The 18,433-nt window shown below is 42.6% G+C and overlaps 1 protein-coding gene across 1 annotated transcript; it reads right to left on the reverse strand.

Moving 5' to 3' along the window:
• Nucleotides 1-940: 940 nt before the first annotated feature.
• Nucleotides 941-18,268, reverse strand: SUPT7L (SPT7 like, STAGA complex subunit gamma). The gene is made up of 4 exons (XM_083857250.1): nucleotides 17,747-18,268; nucleotides 10,681-11,005; nucleotides 9,032-9,269; nucleotides 941-6,131 (listed from the first exon to the last, which is right to left on the reverse strand). Exons 1-4 carry the CDS (start codon nucleotides 18,157-18,159, stop codon nucleotides 5,869-5,871), a joined length of 1,239 nt encoding a protein of 412 aa, XP_083713376.1. The 5' UTR covers nucleotides 18,160-18,268; the 3' UTR covers nucleotides 941-5,868.
• Between the last annotated feature and the right edge of the window lie 165 nt (nucleotides 18,269-18,433).

The raw sequence follows: 18,433 nt of genomic DNA on the forward strand, positions 1-18,433 counted from the left end.
TATCTCCCTTACCTCATACCCTCTCTTTCCCTCTCTCTGTGGGACTTTCCTCCAGCCCAGGCTGGTGGCTGAAGGCGAAGCCCTTTTTACCCACGACCCTTGCAATAAAACCACTAGTTCTAGAATGTCTCAGGTCTGCAGAGTTCCTTGTCCCCTCCGTCCACGGATGCCCCTACAGGCAGGGAAGGGGAAAGAACAGCCCCGGACTGGGGACTGGGAAATCAATTCAGCTGTAAAGGCTTGGAAGAACGAGCAGTGTGGGTGGACTGTGCTCAAGCACAAGCCTGATGGGAAGCAAACACTATTCCCTCTCCCCCGGCAAGCGGCACAGGCCAATATCCTAATTCAGGGTGTGCTATTCGCAATTGCTAAGCAGGGCTAGCAAACATCAAACCTTCCTCAGCCTCACACCATGACAGACAGAGCAGAGGGGAAAGCACACTGTGCTTCATTCACTGCAGTCTAAAGTAGTTCCTCAGTTAAAAAAAAAAAAAAAAAAAAAGCACAGAATGTAAAATAGGTAGACCAGCACATAAAACAGCAAAGCACACGGCTTGGAGCAGGGCTTCTAGGTAGTCTGTTAATATAAGTAGTAGCAGTAGATAGAAGTAGTTGCCCCAGAAACAGCACTTGCTTATGCTCTATGAATACCAATAGTAGCACTGTGGCTCTAATATCACTTCAGGGGCTCACTACCACTGGCACCTGTGCAAAATAAGACTTCAATTTTCCGTGGCCACATCCTTGAATAACATTTCTTGTCTTCCTGGCTGTGACATTAACACTGGTATATCATCCCAGTACCTTATTCAAGGTACCTGCAAAAGGTCTCCTCCAGACCCCACATAAGGGTAAACAGAACCCCAAGACCAACTTTTGTGTTCACAGCATCATTCTCCAAAACATACCAACAACACCTTTAGAATTTTTATTTCTGAATAGTTTTATTTATTTTATTTTCTTAAAAATTACAAAGCAACTCTCTCCAGGAGAGCAAGGGAAAAAACCCAACCCTGAAATATTTCCAAGTAATTTTGTTCCATATAAACACAAAGCAAAGTTACATATTTCTTTCACATGCATGTACAAAAACATTTTAAGTAAAACATCCTTCACACATAACATGTGCATTAGTCTCAGAACTGAGCACATAATCAGATTGGCCTCACTTACCCTACCTAATCTTATTTTCCTGTTTTCTTTTTAAATTGCACATTTCTATGCAGGAAACATCTCTTTTTCTGCACAGCATTATGCATATTCAAATTAGCATGGATGGCCTTGGAATTAAATCACTAGGTAGCTAGTCTGACATAAAGCTGTACACATAAGTTGTTACACTGCCATTTTTACAGTGAACTTTACTGGATACCAGGCAAAAGTCTTCAAAAGGAATAAAAAGGAATTGCTAGAGGGAAAAAGGAATATGATACACAGCGCTCTCTCAACTACAATCCTGTATGATTCCTATGCAAAACACTTCAAAAGCCAAGTAATTTACAGATCTTGCTCTCCAAATTGATATCAAAGTTCCTACCAATTTCAATCATGGCAAAATAAATCACTGTAAGACATCAGTGCTACTGGATATGGACATGGTCAATTTCAATATTCCCATTTTTCATCCATCCACTTTTGGAAAGAGAAAGGACAAAGATGAAAGAACTGTAAGAGCTGCAGACTGTTGAAGCAGGTGGGTCAGCAGAGTGCTTCACCAGCCATCAGCAAGAAACAGCAACTGTGAGAGCAGAGTTTCATTCCAACCCACTGCATAATCTCACTGTGATTTAAAATTTGGGGATTACATGGTCAATGAACACACCTCACTAGTTGCCCAAGGCTGCATTAACACCTAGCAAAATCTTATTTGATTCATCAAAAGAGCATATTTTCTGTGTCTGACTTTGTGAGCTCGTTTTTAAATTTCACTATTTCATGCATGATGAACACCACTGTAAATCTAAGAACCAAAAATGCTCAGAGGCAAAGGGCTCACCCAGAAGGTAAAGCCTTCACATGCATAAAAGAAAACGTCAAGCACACAAAAGTCAGCTGCAACCCTTAGCACAGTGGGGGAACAGGAGGTACAGCTATTACTCTGCCTTCATTGTTAAGCGTAAAAGCGATGCTGACGAGTTTCTCACCTCTGCATAAACATGCATCCCCAAGAGAATCAACAGCACTTCTCCCTTACACTGCAACAACACAGCTGACTCAAAAGACAGTATTTAAATACACTTGAAGCACTCAGGCTTGGCTTGTTGCAGAGTGTGTGTTACAGGGTGAAATGGGTGTGGAAAAGGGATGTGAAATTTAAAAAAAAAAAAAAAATCACAAAAGTCACAGAACATCTGCATATGAACAATACAGAGAAAGCACTTTGGCTTAACACTTAGGAGGTTTAACCAAAGCCCTGGAGAACACTAGATTTTCGTTTTTAGCCCACTTGAAATCTTGCAAATGAGCAAGCAAAGCTGGCAGCAGCCACTCTGTCATTTGGCTCCCAAAAATAGTGCAATAGACTTTGTAAGAGCCCTGGCTGCAAGAACACTACTACAAGAACCAGTCTGCAAAGCACCTACAGAGAAAGGCCCAGTGACAGGTGTCAAAGACACAAGAGGCAAATCAGGCTGAGCCTCAAGGCCCCATCCTGGCACATTCTGTGTGTTGTGGGGAATGCTGGTTTAGCTGAGATGGGCAGCCTGCTCTTAGCCCTGTTACTGCCATTTGAACAGCAAGCTCTAGCAAATGTGCTGAGAAGAAAAAGCACTGGCCCAGCAGGAGGAAGTCTCTGATTCCCATCCAGGAAAGGTTTAAGTCATGTCACTGAACTCATACACTGACAGTGTGGATGTCTTCAGCTGAGGTAGTCAAGTTGAACTTACAGGCACACAAAGGAAAAACAGACATTTCTAAAAATGCCATTCATTCAACCTGCTTTATACTTCTACCTCAAGGCCGAAAGGACAGTGACCTAAGAATGATTATTTCTTTTCAACTGCAAGTGTGGCCCAAAGGAACAAGTTTAGATGCAGACACTAAAGCTGAGTGAGAAAAGGAACAAGTTTAGATGCAGACACTAAAGCTGAGTGTGCAGTTACCACCTCAAATGCCTTCCTTGTACCTGGGCAGTTGAACAGCAGAGCTGTGCTGTACTTCTTTGTATCAGCAATTTCACTTAAAATCTTTGTCATCTAGGATATTTCAGTGACCATCTAAGCATTCTCCAGCCAACAACAGTCCAACTGAAGTGGAATAAAAGCTAGCAGCTCTCACAAAACTCTCTGAATGATTACTGGACCTTTTTCTTACAGAGTAACTAAATCTCAAACACACTTCTGAAGGGCAAATATTACTATTCTTTTTTACAGCTGAGAAAACAGGGACATTGCAGCTTGGCTAATGGTGACTCAGGGGAAATCGAAATAAAGATTTCCTGGTATGCTCTTCTACTACTGACTGGGCTAAAAATAGTGAGAATTTACCCCCCAGGAGAGACCTTTAAAACTGTGATGGACAATTTTAACTCTATTGTCCATAAAAGCCCATGGTCACGCATTCTTATTAGACATTGAGGAATTTTATGTTTGGATTCCACTTCTATAAAGTAGAAGAGAAATACAGTTAGGAAAAAAGAATTAAGGCCAGGCATGTTATACAGAAACAAAAATACTATGCCTGAAGCTCATTCTTTCAAAAGATAAACCTGCAATTGTAAAGATAAATGGTAGGTTTGGTAAATTTCCCTCAACCATCCCAAGGGGTTACAGGTATAAAGCCAGTTTAAGTGGCTGTTCATTCTTGATTCATGTTCATTCTAGCTCCTTTGAGAGAGAGACACACTGAATCAAGTTAAAGACCGAGTTGATCAACTGAGGATTGTGCAGAACAAAAAAAATGCCATCAGTCAGCTGAGCCATAAAAGCAAGCAGCAAAATAGATTCTGTTTCAGACTAAGTTGTCAAGATAACAACCTTGAATATGAAAGCTCAGCCAGCCTGAAGTTGCTGCACTCAATCCAATGACAGCAAAGGAAAAGTTTGCATTGCCAGTACAGGCTCACACCAATAGTAAAAGCCATTTCATTCTCTTCAGGAAACCACATCAACTTCCCTGAACAGATGATCAAGTAATCAACTAGAGAGTAAATTCGGCTGGTCTTGCTTCTAACAAGGAAGAGTTAGTGGAGAACATGAATGTATTGGCTGCAAAAGACCTAGAATTGTGGCATTTTAGATCCTGAGAAATGTATACTAGACAGAGTCCTGTACCTTTAGGTCAACATATTTTGGTTTATTCAATGAATGTTTCAGCAGAATTTCACAAGGGAAATTTGTCCTGGCTGCCCAAAGGAACTCAAGTGTGCTGCTTTATCTTCAAAGACAGCTTTCTCAAAGTAAAAAATCAGTCCTTTTTGACAAGCAGAAAGTACAGCAGGCATGACAGAGGGCCAGCACAGATGACTGAGGAACTCCTGACTGATCTCAAACACAGAGAGGTGCACAGAAGTGGAAGTGAGGATGGGCTGGCCAGCAGAGATATAGAGACACAATCCAAGTAGGCAGAAACAATTAGGAAAGCCAAAGCTCAGCTGGAGTTGAAACTGGTAAGAAATAAGAAGAGCTTCTTAAAGTACACTGGAAGCAAAAGGAAGGTTAAAGGAAATATGATTTGCTGTTCAACAATACAAGCAGTATGGTAACAAAGGATGCTTTTTATACTTTCATGTACACCTTTTTTCACCTGTTTCCACTGATAAGTTCTGCTCTAAGGCCTGCCAGGTCCTCGAGCCTTCTAGCGGCATGCAGGAATAAAGCATTGCCTACAGCAGAGGAAGACTGAGTTAGTGAGAACTTAGGCCCATTGAAACCAACAGGCTGAATGTGAAGGCACTGAGGGAGCTGGCTAATGGCACTGTGAGACCACGCTGCAGCATCTTTGATAAAACATCATCATCATCATCAGCGACGCCCCTCCAGCTAAAACACCCTGACTCAGGACTCTCTTGCTGCCCACCAGAGTCAGTGAGCAGGCAGCCAGCACACTGAGGGAAATTATTACTCCTCTTTATTCAGCGATGGCCAGATAGTGTTTGGAGGATGGCATCCATTTTTGTGCTCCCCCTTACAAGGGCACTGCAGCAATTACAGTGGAAGGTCACAGAGCTGGTTTGGGGGCTGTGGTACAGGACGAGTAAGGAGAGCTCAGGCAACAGGGTTTCTCCACACTCAAGAAAAGGCTAAAAAGAGATCTCATTGTATATAATCCCTTAATGACTGGCTTAGAGAAAGCAGTCAGACTCTTCTCAGAGATGAACAATGACAGAACAAGAGGCAGTGAACACATGCTGGAACATGGGCAATTCCAGCTAAATGCAAATATATTCTTTTTCTTACTGTGAGAGTTGCCAAATATGGGGAAAATGTTGCCCAAAGAGATTTGGCATCACCATCATCGTAAACATTCAAAACTCAAATGGACAAAGCCTTTAGTAAACTGCTCTAACTGGCTGAGATCTGAGCAGGAGGCTGGAGTAGAAATGCCATAAGGTCCCTTCAAACCAAACTATTCAATGGTTTTGTAACTTAGAAAATCTCCTCATAACTACTTTTCACCAGCATATTCCTCATTAATCTCGCAAATCAAGCCATGCCACCATCAAATGTAAAGGGTGATCTTCAGTCTCATGAACCAGGAGTGCAGAAGCCAGCAAAGAGGGGAGCTACACATGGAACCTCTCATAGTAATTTTATGCAGGTCTCTCACACACCAGGGCCAGCCCTGTGTTGGAATCATCACAGTACTCTACTGGTTCCTTTCAAGTGTCTGTTGCACATTATCAGGACTAAATAAAAAGACTGTTCCTTTTCACATCTTCTTCATCTTTTTCTTGCAGCGCTGGTTGAAGACAGGTGAGGATCCCATCAGGCTGTCAGCAGAATGAGAACCGTAGCTGCTCTCAGAGCCATTGGGGCTTTGTGGCATCCCAGCTTCACTCATGCCTGACATTGGTTCCTCAAAGACATCACTGCCTAGGACCCCGTGGCCATGCACATTAGCCTCCTCATTTTCCTGTGGCTCCATTTTCACCTGTGCCAGGTTCCACAGTGGGGAAGCGTTCACCTCAGCCCCTAGAGAAGGAAAAAGCACACAGTAGTAACTGAGTAAACAGATAAATCACAAACAGCACACACATACAAAGGACAACAGCAAAGGTAAAGATGGAGCAAAAGCAAAGCCACACGTTAACTATGCTGGGGGAAAACAAACAAAACACATCAAACACTGTGATCAATAAAAAATATCTGCTGACTTATATTTAACTGCCCAGCAATTGCCACTAAAAAAAAAATGATGGTATCCTTTCACTGTTAACCTCCATGTGATTTTCTCCATGAGAAATCACTCTCCAGAAGGAGTGTCCCAGCAGCAACACCAACAGGACATGGACCAGACTCTGCAAAAGCAGGACTTGAGGAAGCCCAGAAGTCATTATGAGGTCCTTGCAACCATCAGACATCCTGGGCTTCTGCAGGGGAGGTGAAGTGAGCAGGCAGAGGAGTAGGTAGATGAACAATCCCAAATCCTACTTTCAGCACTGAAATGCAGGGACATCAAAGCTGCAGTCAGCCACCTGCCTTCCTGCCTCTTACTCAACACTCACAGGTCTCATCCCATCCTTCAGCAGAGCAGAAAGAATTCCTTTTGGCTCAACCTCACAGATGCCCTGCTGAGAAACAGCTCCCCTTGCCTCACTTTTTTATAAAGCATTTCTGGACTAGTGCGCAATCTGAGCAATAATTGAGGATTTTCTGTACAAGATTACCAAACCATATTCCTTGAAAATTGCAAATGTTTTCTCCCCAAGAGAAGTAATTACAGATTGCATTATTTCTGTTTAAGTTTAAAGTGAGACAAAAATCCTATTAAAAATACACTAATTGGTCTCCTTGCTGAGATGGGCATAAACAGACCAGAAGTGAATAAACTGTGAAATCTTCTCTCTCTTGTGTGGGGTTTAAGTTCACGTGGAAAATTAAAAAAAAAAAAAAAAAAAAAAAAAACAAAACAAAACAAACAAGCAAACAAAAAACCACCAAACAAAGACATTTTTAGTAAGTTTTTCAAACTTCATGTCTCAAAGAGCATGGCTGCAGTTTGAAAGCACAACCAAAGCTCTTGTACTGAGCCAAATCTATGACCATTCCCTGTTATCAATATACTAGAAGCAACAGGCTGTTATTAGTAGAAATTAAAAAGAGAACAAATGTTCCAACACATGTTTGTGCCAAGAATTCTCCATTATAAAGAAGTCAGGAATCTTTTCCAGATCAGCTTAGCCAAAATTAAGGTTTATGAGACCTTTCTGATAACATAGCCTACATTAGAGCTCAGTTGCCTTAATGGAAGTCCCTCCTATGTTAATCATTCTATGTTAATGCATCTCTGTCAACAACAACAGACACATCATTAAAATGTTATGGTTCCAGAGTTACAGCTCCAGTCTCCATAATAATCAAAGGTGCTCACTAAACTAAACTGTGTCTTTCCTTCATCAATTGCTCCTCATCGCTCAGCCTTATTCCTTTCAGCTCTGTCACCTGTCACTAAGAGTGTCACTAATGACTAAAAGTACTTAAGCATCAACACAGGATGTTTCATCTTCAAAGCACTTTAACTTCAAAGTACTTCACAAATAAGCTAATCTTCATGTTATCCTGAGAGGCGGAGGAACAAGGAACAATTTTGCCTCCATTTCTCCAACTGCAATGAAAGTAAGCAGCCAGCTCACAACTGCAATGTCAGACATCCACAAAAACACAGGAAGAACATGGAAGGCTGTATTGAGAGTTCTGCCCTCAGATACTGAAGCCTCGTTGCCCTCCCTGCAGGCCTCACACCTGCATTTCGACATGACAGTGTTCTAATTGCAGCAGCTTTTTCTTGCTCCTTAGGATATAACAACTCTCCAGCCTGCCCAGGTCTAGACTGGAACTTCTCACAGATGAGATTTCCAGAGGCTCTTGTAAAGTGAAGAGGGATTTTCAGGGAGGAACAGAGCACTTGTATTCTTAATTAGAAAACATCAATTCTGTATCAGAGAAGCAAGAGGCATTTAATATACAGCTAGCGTGCTAACCTCTGGGTCTCAAGTGGTAGGTGCTAATACAAAGCCTTCCAGATGAATCACTCACAACCCTGGATGGGCCAGAGGAATCTGCTGTTCCTTCTCCCACAAAACTGTAAATACTTCACATTTCAGAGGTGACAGGGAAAACAGTATGAGCTTTCAGAAAAACATTTGATGAATTTATGTTTTTTAAAACTCATCACAATACAAAAAAACTAACGGACTTGGAGGTATACTCTAACCTCATTATATATGCTACTTAGCATGGGGTTAATAGGAGGACAAGCTTCACTGTTTTTTAACCAGATTTTTAAGTGAAGCAGTTTATTATTGCAGGGACTTCCAGAGATCGGATGGTTCTATGCAAAATCAAAACTGCCTCTTTTTCATTCCAAGACGTTCAGCTTCACCAAACAGTGAAAAGAATGAAACCTTTGTATAGATACAGAGCAGGCACGGCCATAGCAGATTCTCCCCAGATTCTCTCTCTCTTGACACCAGTGTGCTTCAATGCCATCAAGGGATGGCACTTTGAAGAAAAGAGTGCAGTCTCCATAACTCCACTAATTCACTCACCATTTCACTTTCCATGGCCTCAGCCAAGTACAGCAGGCTTTGGAGCAGAGATGCTGGGAGGGATTCCCAGGAGCCCGTTTCACATAAGTCACTGACAAGCTTTCATAAAACACTGACTGTCATTACCAGGGTAACTTCTGAATATTGAGGACAGCACCAAGCACCATTCGTATTTCCAGAATTCATTCAGTGCCTAAACTATGTAAGGAGTTTCAAGTTTGCAGGAATATGAATCTCTGGACACAAATCTAAACCTAACCAGGGGAAACAAGATCACATGGAACTGCTGAAGGACTGTTTCCAGCAGAAGGAAGAAACCCCTACCTGAAGTCTGTGGGGAAGCTTCTACTTCCAAGTTGGCAGAGAAGCGCTCACTTTGAGCTCCAAGAACTCCAACAGGCAAAGACTGGTCGCCAGAAGCCAGATCTCCTTCCAGCTCTTCACTTATGGGGAAAGTAATATCACTAACAGGTTCCTCCTTAATCTTCACAGGTTTTGTGTCTTCTGCTGCCTTTTCAGGGTTGACAATCTTCTCATACTCTTCAGAGAGCTGCTTGCTAACCTGTCAAAGATCAGCAGGTGAAAAAGAGGCCAGAGAGGTGAGAGTGACTACAGAGGATCTGATGGCAATTACATTGCAGTGCACTCTGTTCCCTGAACATTATTAACATCTGACCTGAATGAACAAGTAAACAACTTACCAGCTACACAAGAGACTTTTTCCCCTTTAAGTGCACCTTCTGTGCTGTAACAAGGGACTTTAATAAGAGGTTTAATCCACTAACATCTGACTGATAAATATGAGCATTTTCATTTTACAAACAGAGATGATGAGGCTCAGAAATTTAAACAGAGCAGAAAACAAAAGCAGTGTCTCATTGGTTTTACCTAACAAATTCACCCGAGCATTAAAAACCAAGCTCCTCAGATCTTCAACAGCTCTGTAGTCACCACTGGGCAAAGCCTGAGTATATTCTGTGAGATTCTGTGAGCAAAAAACCACAGGAGTTTTTTCCAGTTAGAGTAGTGAAACAAATACAGGAATGAGATTCAGAACTACCCTTTACTTCCAGAAACCTAATAACAGTAAACAATTAAATTGAAACATTTCAGATTTCATCCGCTTCTAACAATTACTTGTTTATACCACCAAACCCCAACAGTCAGTGATCTGTGCTCAGGGAAATTGCAAGACTTTTAAACAGCAGAAGCAAGGAGGAAAAAAGAATAGCAAAGCCTGTTTCCCTCTCCTAGACATAATTCCAAATAAATGGGCTACTTTGGACCTCTGTCCTTCATAAAGAACAATGATTGTTAAGACAACGATCAGCTGCAGGGTGAGAGCGAACTGTAGCAGCAGAATGATGCAGAAACCCCAGATTCCCAAATGACTCAACATCTGAACAAAAATGAACAGAACTGATATTTTGAGCAGGCATGTTTCTAACAAAGACAACTCTGCAAGTTGTTATTTTCATGTAAGAAGAAGGTAGCACCTGTGCGACAACTCAGATTAGCAAAATACTACCCTACACTCCTGAAGCTTAAGGAAGTCACTCCTTGCTTAAGTGAACACAAACCACTCTACAGCCTAGAAATTTATGTCTGCTTATGTTTTCCAAAACGTTAACCAGCCAAATATCCCACTAAAGGAGAAAATTCAGTTCATCAGTCAGCTCTGATTTTACCTCTACTTGATAATTTTGACTGGGTAATTCAAGAGCTGAGGGACTTTTTTTGAATTCGGGCAAGCCATCAGTAGAGCAGCCTTAGTCTCACTATGAAGAAAAATAAGGAGCTCTGTCTTCCAGTCAAAAAATTCCTGTTCTCTTTCCCTTGATGACTCCTCTCCACACTCAGGAGGTTTTCCAGTCAGATTTCCCCTCAGTAAGACTCAGGAGTTGCCCCAGGAATAAGCAACTGTACTTGGGGTACATTTCCTGGTGCCGCCAGGTCCCTAACGCCCTTCTCACCTGCAGCATGTAGCTGTGATAATCCTTAATGCGGTGCTGCCAGAACTTCTGCAGGGAGAGCACGCTGCCAATGCCCACTTCGTGGAAGACCTGCTCCATGACGTCGGGGAAAGGGGTGTGTCCGAGGCGAGCCTCTCTGTCCACGGCGAAGCGCAGCAGCTTGGTGAACTTGAGGCAGTACTCGTGCGCGATGTCCGTCAGCGTCTCCAGGACGCTCTCGTTGGCGCACTCGAAGCCCGTGTGTGCCAGGATGGTGGCCATCGACTGGTACAGCAGCTGCCGGCAGGAGGACCAGCTCAGCTCTGTCACTGGCTCCCCTTTCCCTCTAAAAAACAGCAAAGACAAAAACAGCACACTTTCAAAACCCTGAAGGACTGTATCAGTTGAAGCGATGCTGTCAATAACAAGGCGATGTACAAAGGGAAAGCAGGGGCTTTGGGTTCTCCACAGCTTCTCTGTTACGTATCTACCTAATAGGTGTTTATCTGCTTTTCCTTCTTCCCCTCCCCCTCCAAATCAGCACTTCCAAGTTGCATTTTCCCTTCTAATGCCACAAGATTCTTTGGGTGATTCATGAATGTGGGAGGTAGATCTTCTCAACCCTTACGCATCACCCTTCCCACCCAAGAGCTTTTCTCCTGGAGATGTGAATTAAATGGGTCCTTGACACAAACAAAAAAAGGCATTTTAAAAAAACACAAATGCAAATAACTTCCCCTCTCACTTAATCACATTGCTCTTCCTTATTATCTCTGATGTCACAGGCCTAACAGTCAGACACAAAGGCTTCTGGGATAGACGAGATTGGAATTTCTAAAGCAAAAGACACACATAAAAAAGCAAGAAATGGGACACACATACATTTCATAGAGGTACACTGTAGCCAAAAAGACTGTTTCTCCGTCCTCATTTCCAGCAGTCAGCCACTAAGCATAAACATGCTACCTAAGATGTGAACACGAGGCCCTGGGAGAAGGCCTGGAGAAGCTTGGCCATAAAGCACCATTCCCTGGTCTTGGGTTTAAGACCTCCCTCCTCTGTTGCTAAGCAGGAAGGAGTGACTACACAGAATGGAGGAGAAAGAGAACAACTGATATGAGCACTTTAAACATCATTCACTTATAGCCAGCCAACCAAGTTTTTCATCAACATGAGTTAACAAACAGGTATTCCCCAGAGGAGCAAAGGCAAGGCCTCCAGAAGGGAAACACATATCTACCAGATTTCTCACCTTACAATTAAGTGCATGTAATCTATTTGCCAGTATCACTAACATGGACTTCAAACGCTGATGTCAAAAAATCAAATTCCATTACTGCTAAGTATGACACTCATACACTTTTTTACACTCCATTCAGCACCAGGGGCAGAATTAAGCTAACAATTTCACTCTTCATTTGTTTCTGATCAATTTCTCCCAACATCTTCCACATGGCACCTGGAGATTCTCCTCTCTGTTAACCCTAGATAACCTGTGTATCACACACGCTCTTTCCAGCAGAAGGACCTGATTTAACAGCACACAGACAGTACTGATGGCTTGAGAAAATTCTCACTACTCTGTCTCTCCAACAGTTCAGGAGGAACCCTTCAGTCTCACCGAAAAGCTGGGCCACAGAGCCTCAGCTTCCGCTGATCCTCAGAGCTGACACAGAAAACACAGCAGTAAAACCACTGAAAAACAGCAGTAAAAAAGTGAAGAAGAGTGAAAAGGAAGGTGAAACTTAGAGCTATCAGGATGAAAATTATTCATTTTTAAGAACGCCAGCGCAACACTCTCTGATTATTCAAATAAAGGAGGAATCACACTATATTAGAAGTGGCATATGATCACATTTCTAAGCAGATATTAAGAACAGTATGTGAATCTCAGGTCATGGATTCATCCCAGTTATTAAGTGATGGAAAATGACTAGCATCCCAATTTCCACTCAATTATGTAACTACTTTGCAAAGACAGCAGGCACCCTGACAAGATGAATTAAAAGATTATCAGTTTCTTTATAAACCAAGTGTCACCCATACTATTTTTACATCTCTCTCACTCCTCCCTCCACCTCAGCAGCAGAATTCTGAAGTTCACAAACAGCCATATGTCTCACACAACACCAGGACCAAGAGTTTACAACAGAAATAAACAACCATAAAAAAAATCAACCAGAAAACAATCCTTAAAATTCATGTCTATAAAAAAGAATCTTTTTTTAATATAAAGGACATACCTAGCTGTCCAGCAGCCAGCAGTGGAGATCATCTTACGCCTTCAAAACTGAATGCCACACTACTATTAATACAGAGACATTCACTAAAAACAGCGTGGATAAACTTAAATTACACATATTTTGGCAATCTCAAGCAGGATACTCAGCTACTTGCAAAGCAGAGTGAAACAACCATTCAGTAATACATATCACTGCTCAGAAGCGGCAGAGAATATTGTGCCTCTTTTAAACTCCTAGAGGAAAAGAAACTAATGGTGAGCATTAAAATGCAGCTAGGCCACTATGCTGGAAGGCACATAATCAACTTGAAATCTAATCAATTAAAGACAGAGAGGAAAGACATTTCAGGTACTATACTCAAATCCAAATCTCCATCTTTTGCTCTTGGTGAGGCCAATCAATTTGGTTTTGTTTTTCTTATTTTTCTTATGTTTTCTTCTCTTGTTTTCCTGTTTCTCATAATAAACAACAGAGAAATATGATTAAAAGCCAGAACAAAGAGCAAAAATGGAAATGTTGTAGATGTTAATAGAGACCAACAAAGAAAATAATTTTTCTTCATCTCCTTTAACTTCCAGGTACCCTCTGGTAAGAATGCACATGAATAAAAACAGTCATATAGCCACATTTATGCTGAAAGCAGTTATCTAATGTCAAGCCTTCCCAAAAAGGACAAGCAAACTTCTTCTTTTCCCTGATGATGATAGCTAAAGAGCTTTTGTCTTAGATTCCACCCAGATACTCAGCACAAAAAAAGCACCCATCCAGGTATTATCATTATGCAGATGCCACCCTCTGCAGCACTTAGTTCTTTCCCTGAAAGGCTTGGTCATACATCTACAAGTAAACATGAGAGCTTTCATTCCTGAAGTTTTGTCACCAGAGATTAACAGGACAGGGAATTAGGCCTGTGACGTGGAAGTGATCTCCTCTACTGAATATATGAAATTCATCATAAATACTGGCCAACTTGCCATTCTTCAGTTTTGTATTTCTAACAGAGTGCAATGTATTTTATATATGAGTCACCAACACTAGATGATGTTCCAAATAGAAATCTACATGTCAAGCTACAAATTCATTAGACACAAAGGCCAGCCTTCTCCCACCACTACCAAAAACATGCAGAACTTCACAACAGAAGACATGAAAATAGTGTCCATTTTATACCAACCAGACTTATTTTGTGATTTAGTCAGTTTTCAGAACTCACAAAAGGCCCACTTTCTGTGTCAGTCAGTTAAGTGACAACGAGCCACCCCACAAAGACAGCACAATCCGTTCCTCCAAGCTCCTCTCCAGGAAGGCTGTTTTCCTTAGGGGGAAGGGGAGCTCACAGCTCCTTTCTCATGTAACTACTGTTCAGGGGACAGGCTAAGTCAGCACAAGGATTGGCAGCTGAGGTTCAGTCAACTGCAGGAATGAAGTGCCCTGCTCCCTCCTAGGTGAGCATAAGCCAGCAACAGATGGAGGGAGGGACTGTTTTTCCTATGAACAGGACAATTTGATGAAACATTATGCTGTGAAGTTGAATTTCTACCAAATGAGCAGCAACAAGGCTGCTTTAGAGCCATTTTCCCAAAGCAGTAAAATCAAGGAGAATATAGCAGAAACAAGATACACTAGTCAGAGAGAGCACCAAAGAACACAGCACACTAACTCAAACCAGAAAGATGTTTTCTTTCAGGAAAGAGCCTTTTTACACCTCATCCTGAGTAAGTCTCTTTTTAAACACCTCTGCTGTGTCTACAGAAGGCTGCACAGGTATGAAAAGAAATTGCTCAATAGATAATGCCAAAAATAAATTGGGTTCCAGTGGCATAACCCAGACCTGTCAGCTTAGAAACAGGCTAAGCCAAAGCACTTAGATCATCAGGGGAAGTGTCCTCTGCCCACTTTAATTACCACTGCTCCAAATCCTTCCCTGCATTAAAACTCTATCCCACTGACATGTACTCCTCTACTTCTGTACAGACATTTCTTCACTACAAGTCCTTCTGCCAAGAGCTGTCTTCCCATTGCAAGCTCCCAATTTTGTTTACAGATTACCTTTCAATGCAATCCAACATGGCCAGGAATGCAAATGACCAAATGACTGAGGAATCTGTTAAGAACCCATCCAGGCACACACAAGAAGAGGCACATGAGTAGATCAGGCTTCTCTTGAAGATGGATGCATGCTAATCTGAGAAAGCTGAGCAGAGAAGATAGAAAAGCTAGCAGCTGTTATATGATAAGAGCCTCCTATCAAAATGGAAGTTTTGCGTCTACAGTTCCTTACCCATTCTCCATCAATTACACTTTAAGCTTCTTTTCTATTACTACCTCAAGCAAAACCAAACGTTAATCCCTTATTGCACATCCCAAGAACTGTAACACCACCAGGACCAGATGGTATTTCATGCAAGGATGAAAGAGCTGAATAGCTGTGGTGAGTCACCTCTTGCTTTAAACTGGTTTGGCCCATGAGGACCAGAAGAAAGAAAATGTGAAAACATTTTCCTTTAATACCTTCAGAAGAGATGTGGAAAACTGCAGCTTGGGAAGCATGGATATATTTTGGAGCATCAGGGAAATCCAAAGAACTAAAGAACACACAAGTAAATATGTTATGCTCAGAAAGAACCCAGAGAGCTTTTTTTTAACTGTAAAACCTGCTTCACAAACCTACCAGAGTCCTCCAAATCTATCAACAAGCAAGAGGATCAGAGATTTCCACTCTGGAGTCCAGATCTTTCCTGGGGGATCTGTGCCAAATTCAACATTTTTTTTATCATCTTTATTTAACATATTTATAAACAGTCTGGAAAACTGTAGGAGAGGAATAGTGTAGTGATTATAAAACCATTGTTAGTGCACACTTTGGGGGATTGATAAAACCAAACCAACTCAGAAATAGCTGTAAATTAAGCTCTGCCTCTTCCTCATCATATGAGGAGGCAGGGATTACACCTGCAGGGGCAGGGCAGAGGAAAAACAAAACCAATTCAGGGGATAACAAACTAAAAGACATGGGGAGAGTGTGTTAAAGAATGAAAACGAATAACAGGGAAACAGAAGAGGATAGGCCTACATAACTAAACCTGTGATCTGATTCAGGCTGGCCACTCTTATCTTCCTTTCTTTCTGTATCTAAATGTACCTATATGCTGCTCCTCACACCCAGGCTGCTGACCAAAAAACCAGAATTAAAATATGGATTTATCCAAATGCTGCAATTCTGACAACTCTACTTCAGAAGACAGCATGGATTTAACTACTACCATGTTTTATCAGGGGGAAGAATGTTGTTCCTTCAATTTGATTGTACACACTCAGAAGCGTCAGCAAATCACAGAACTTCATTTTTGCTGCTAGAACAGCACCTATAGAACAGCTGCTATGCTCAATTCACATGTCTCAAAACAGTTAAGAACAAACATGCAACAACAAACTCAAAACCCTCCCCCTGGAAAAGCATAAATGTGTTTGGGTTAGCAAGCACGCAATTAAATTCTAGAATGCACTGCAGCTCATGATAAATCCACTCTGTCAGCCACAAAACATTTCATTTCAAAACTGTCTCTCCAGTTTCCACAACGCAGTCCTTACACTCCCCCACGTGGCTGACCACTAAATAACATTTCTTTACCCGGACCCCAGAAACTCGGAAGAAACAACAAAAAGACAAAGCAGCCCTCAAAACATGGCCCGAGCCATAGAAAACTGAACTTCCAGCTGAAGCCACTGAGGAGGACAGAACAGAACACTTCTCAGCTCTACAAACCACAGGGCCACGGTGCAGGAGTCACAGACCCTGACTACTCTCACACAAGTGTATTTCCCTTCACCAGGCTCTGATAATTACTCTGTATCTTCTGACAGGGATGACGGTGCTCCTCCAGAAACAGCACTAAAGAATCGCTCTACTGTTCAGAGAGACTCTGCTCCCAAATGCAACACCTTTCAACAAAATGCATTTTATACAATCTCAGGCCATTAAAGACCTCAGTGGCATTTAAGTGATAAATTATATTCCGTTGATACCCATTTACCTGTTTTAAAAACTAAAATGTGTTATCCTCTCCCTCAAGATGTTCATTAGTGCACATAGTAGCAAGGATTAATCCCCTACTTTAAATGCATATAACCTACAAAGTATTGTAAGATCTTGTAAGAAATGCAACACCTCCTTGTGAAATTAGTGCCGTCAGAAGGACAGACAGGCAGAGGTGGCAATACTCTTTAATCAAAGGATGGCAGCAGAGGCAAAAGCAGTGCAAATTTTCTTTACACTTTCTCCAGCTGGTGGAGCCAGTAGCAGAGACAAGAATTCCCCTCACTTGCACTCATTTCCAGCTCTGACTGGAAAACCATCAAACTGGGTGGAAAGTGACAGTCACCATGCCACAGGTCCTTGGCCACTGAAATCTTACAAACACATTATCAAATCATCTTTTCAGAACATATAGCTGAACAGCCAAAACCTATCCATGTGTTTTCTGGATTTTCTATCAGAGTAACACAACTTTACTTGTAAGCAATTTAAATAAAAAAGCCTTCACATCCTGTAACTAAACTGTCAAAATACCACTGCCAAACCCATGCACACGCATTCAGTGTAGCACTAACAAGACAGAAATCAGCACCACACATCCACCTTTTACGGACAGGAAGCAAAAGGGATCAAAGTGCATGTTATTCACACAGGAAAAATCCAAGTATTTTCTTTCTGAAGCTTGTTTTATACTTTACATACAACTCCTCGACTCTTCAGCCTAAGGGAATCAACATAACTACATATATATTTTAAAACACTCAGCTTCCCTTCAGCCAAGAACTAACCTAAAGAAACACCAACACACCTGTAGAAATCACTCTCTGGGTCACTGTGCCTCAGCTGAAATGGCATTTTGGGGGTTTTGCTATCCAGAGGAAGCAGGTCATCAGGGAGAGGTGGGGAGGCCGGACACGAGGGCAGGGGTTCGTTCTCTTCGGTTTTTATGCCCTCCGCTTGCTGCTGGTTTTGAGCCTGGGCGGCGGCGATGAGGCTGCGCAGCCGGCGGTTGTGCTGGATGAGCTGGATGGTGTGAATGGTGAGGCTGCAGGGCTCGGAGGGGATGTCCAGCATGGTGGTGGGACGGGGTTTGTTGGCGGAGGGCTGGTGCAGAGGAGGATCCTGCACCTCCACCGTGCGGAACTCGCGCTGCAGCAGGTCAAAGGAGCTGCGGTTGGCCTGGCTGGAGGAAACCGGGATCTCGCCCCAGTACCGCAGCATTGTTACACAGGTCACCTGTCGTGCTCAGAGCACAGAAGGCGGGCACCAAGCGCCGCGGGTACAGAGGACCCTTGTTGCAGGGAACAGCACTCGGGGCGGCAGCAGACACTGGAGCTGGGGCGGCGCTCCGAGCGCCCCAAGGCACGGCGGCCAAGGGGCTGTGGCTCAGCGCCTCGCTGGGCAGCCCGGCGTCCCCGACGGCGTCAGGCTGCCCATCTGGCAGTGTACAGATCGCATCGCGGCTCTTCCTGGGGGAGAGGGGCAGAAACAAACG

This window comes from Zosterops lateralis, assembly GCF_965231275.1.
Source record: "Zosterops lateralis genome assembly, chromosome: 3".
Taxonomy (NCBI): Eukaryota; Metazoa; Chordata; class Aves; order Passeriformes; family Zosteropidae; genus Zosterops; species Zosterops lateralis.

Excerpts from the sequence above, each read along its gene's own strand:
- SUPT7L (XM_083857250.1), bottom strand. The coding sequence starts at position 18,159 with ATGCTGCGGTACTGGGGCGAGATCCCGGTTTCCTCCAGCCAGGCCAAC. Across the intron at positions 9,270-10,680 it reads ATCACAGCTACATGCTGCAG|GTTAGCAAGCAGCTCTCTGA; the intron begins GTGAGAAGGGCG and ends GATCTTTGACAG. Across the intron at positions 6,132-9,031 it reads AGCTTCCCCACAGACTTCAG|GGGCTGAGGTGAACGCTTCC; the intron begins GTAGGGGTTTCT and ends TTCCTTCTCTAG.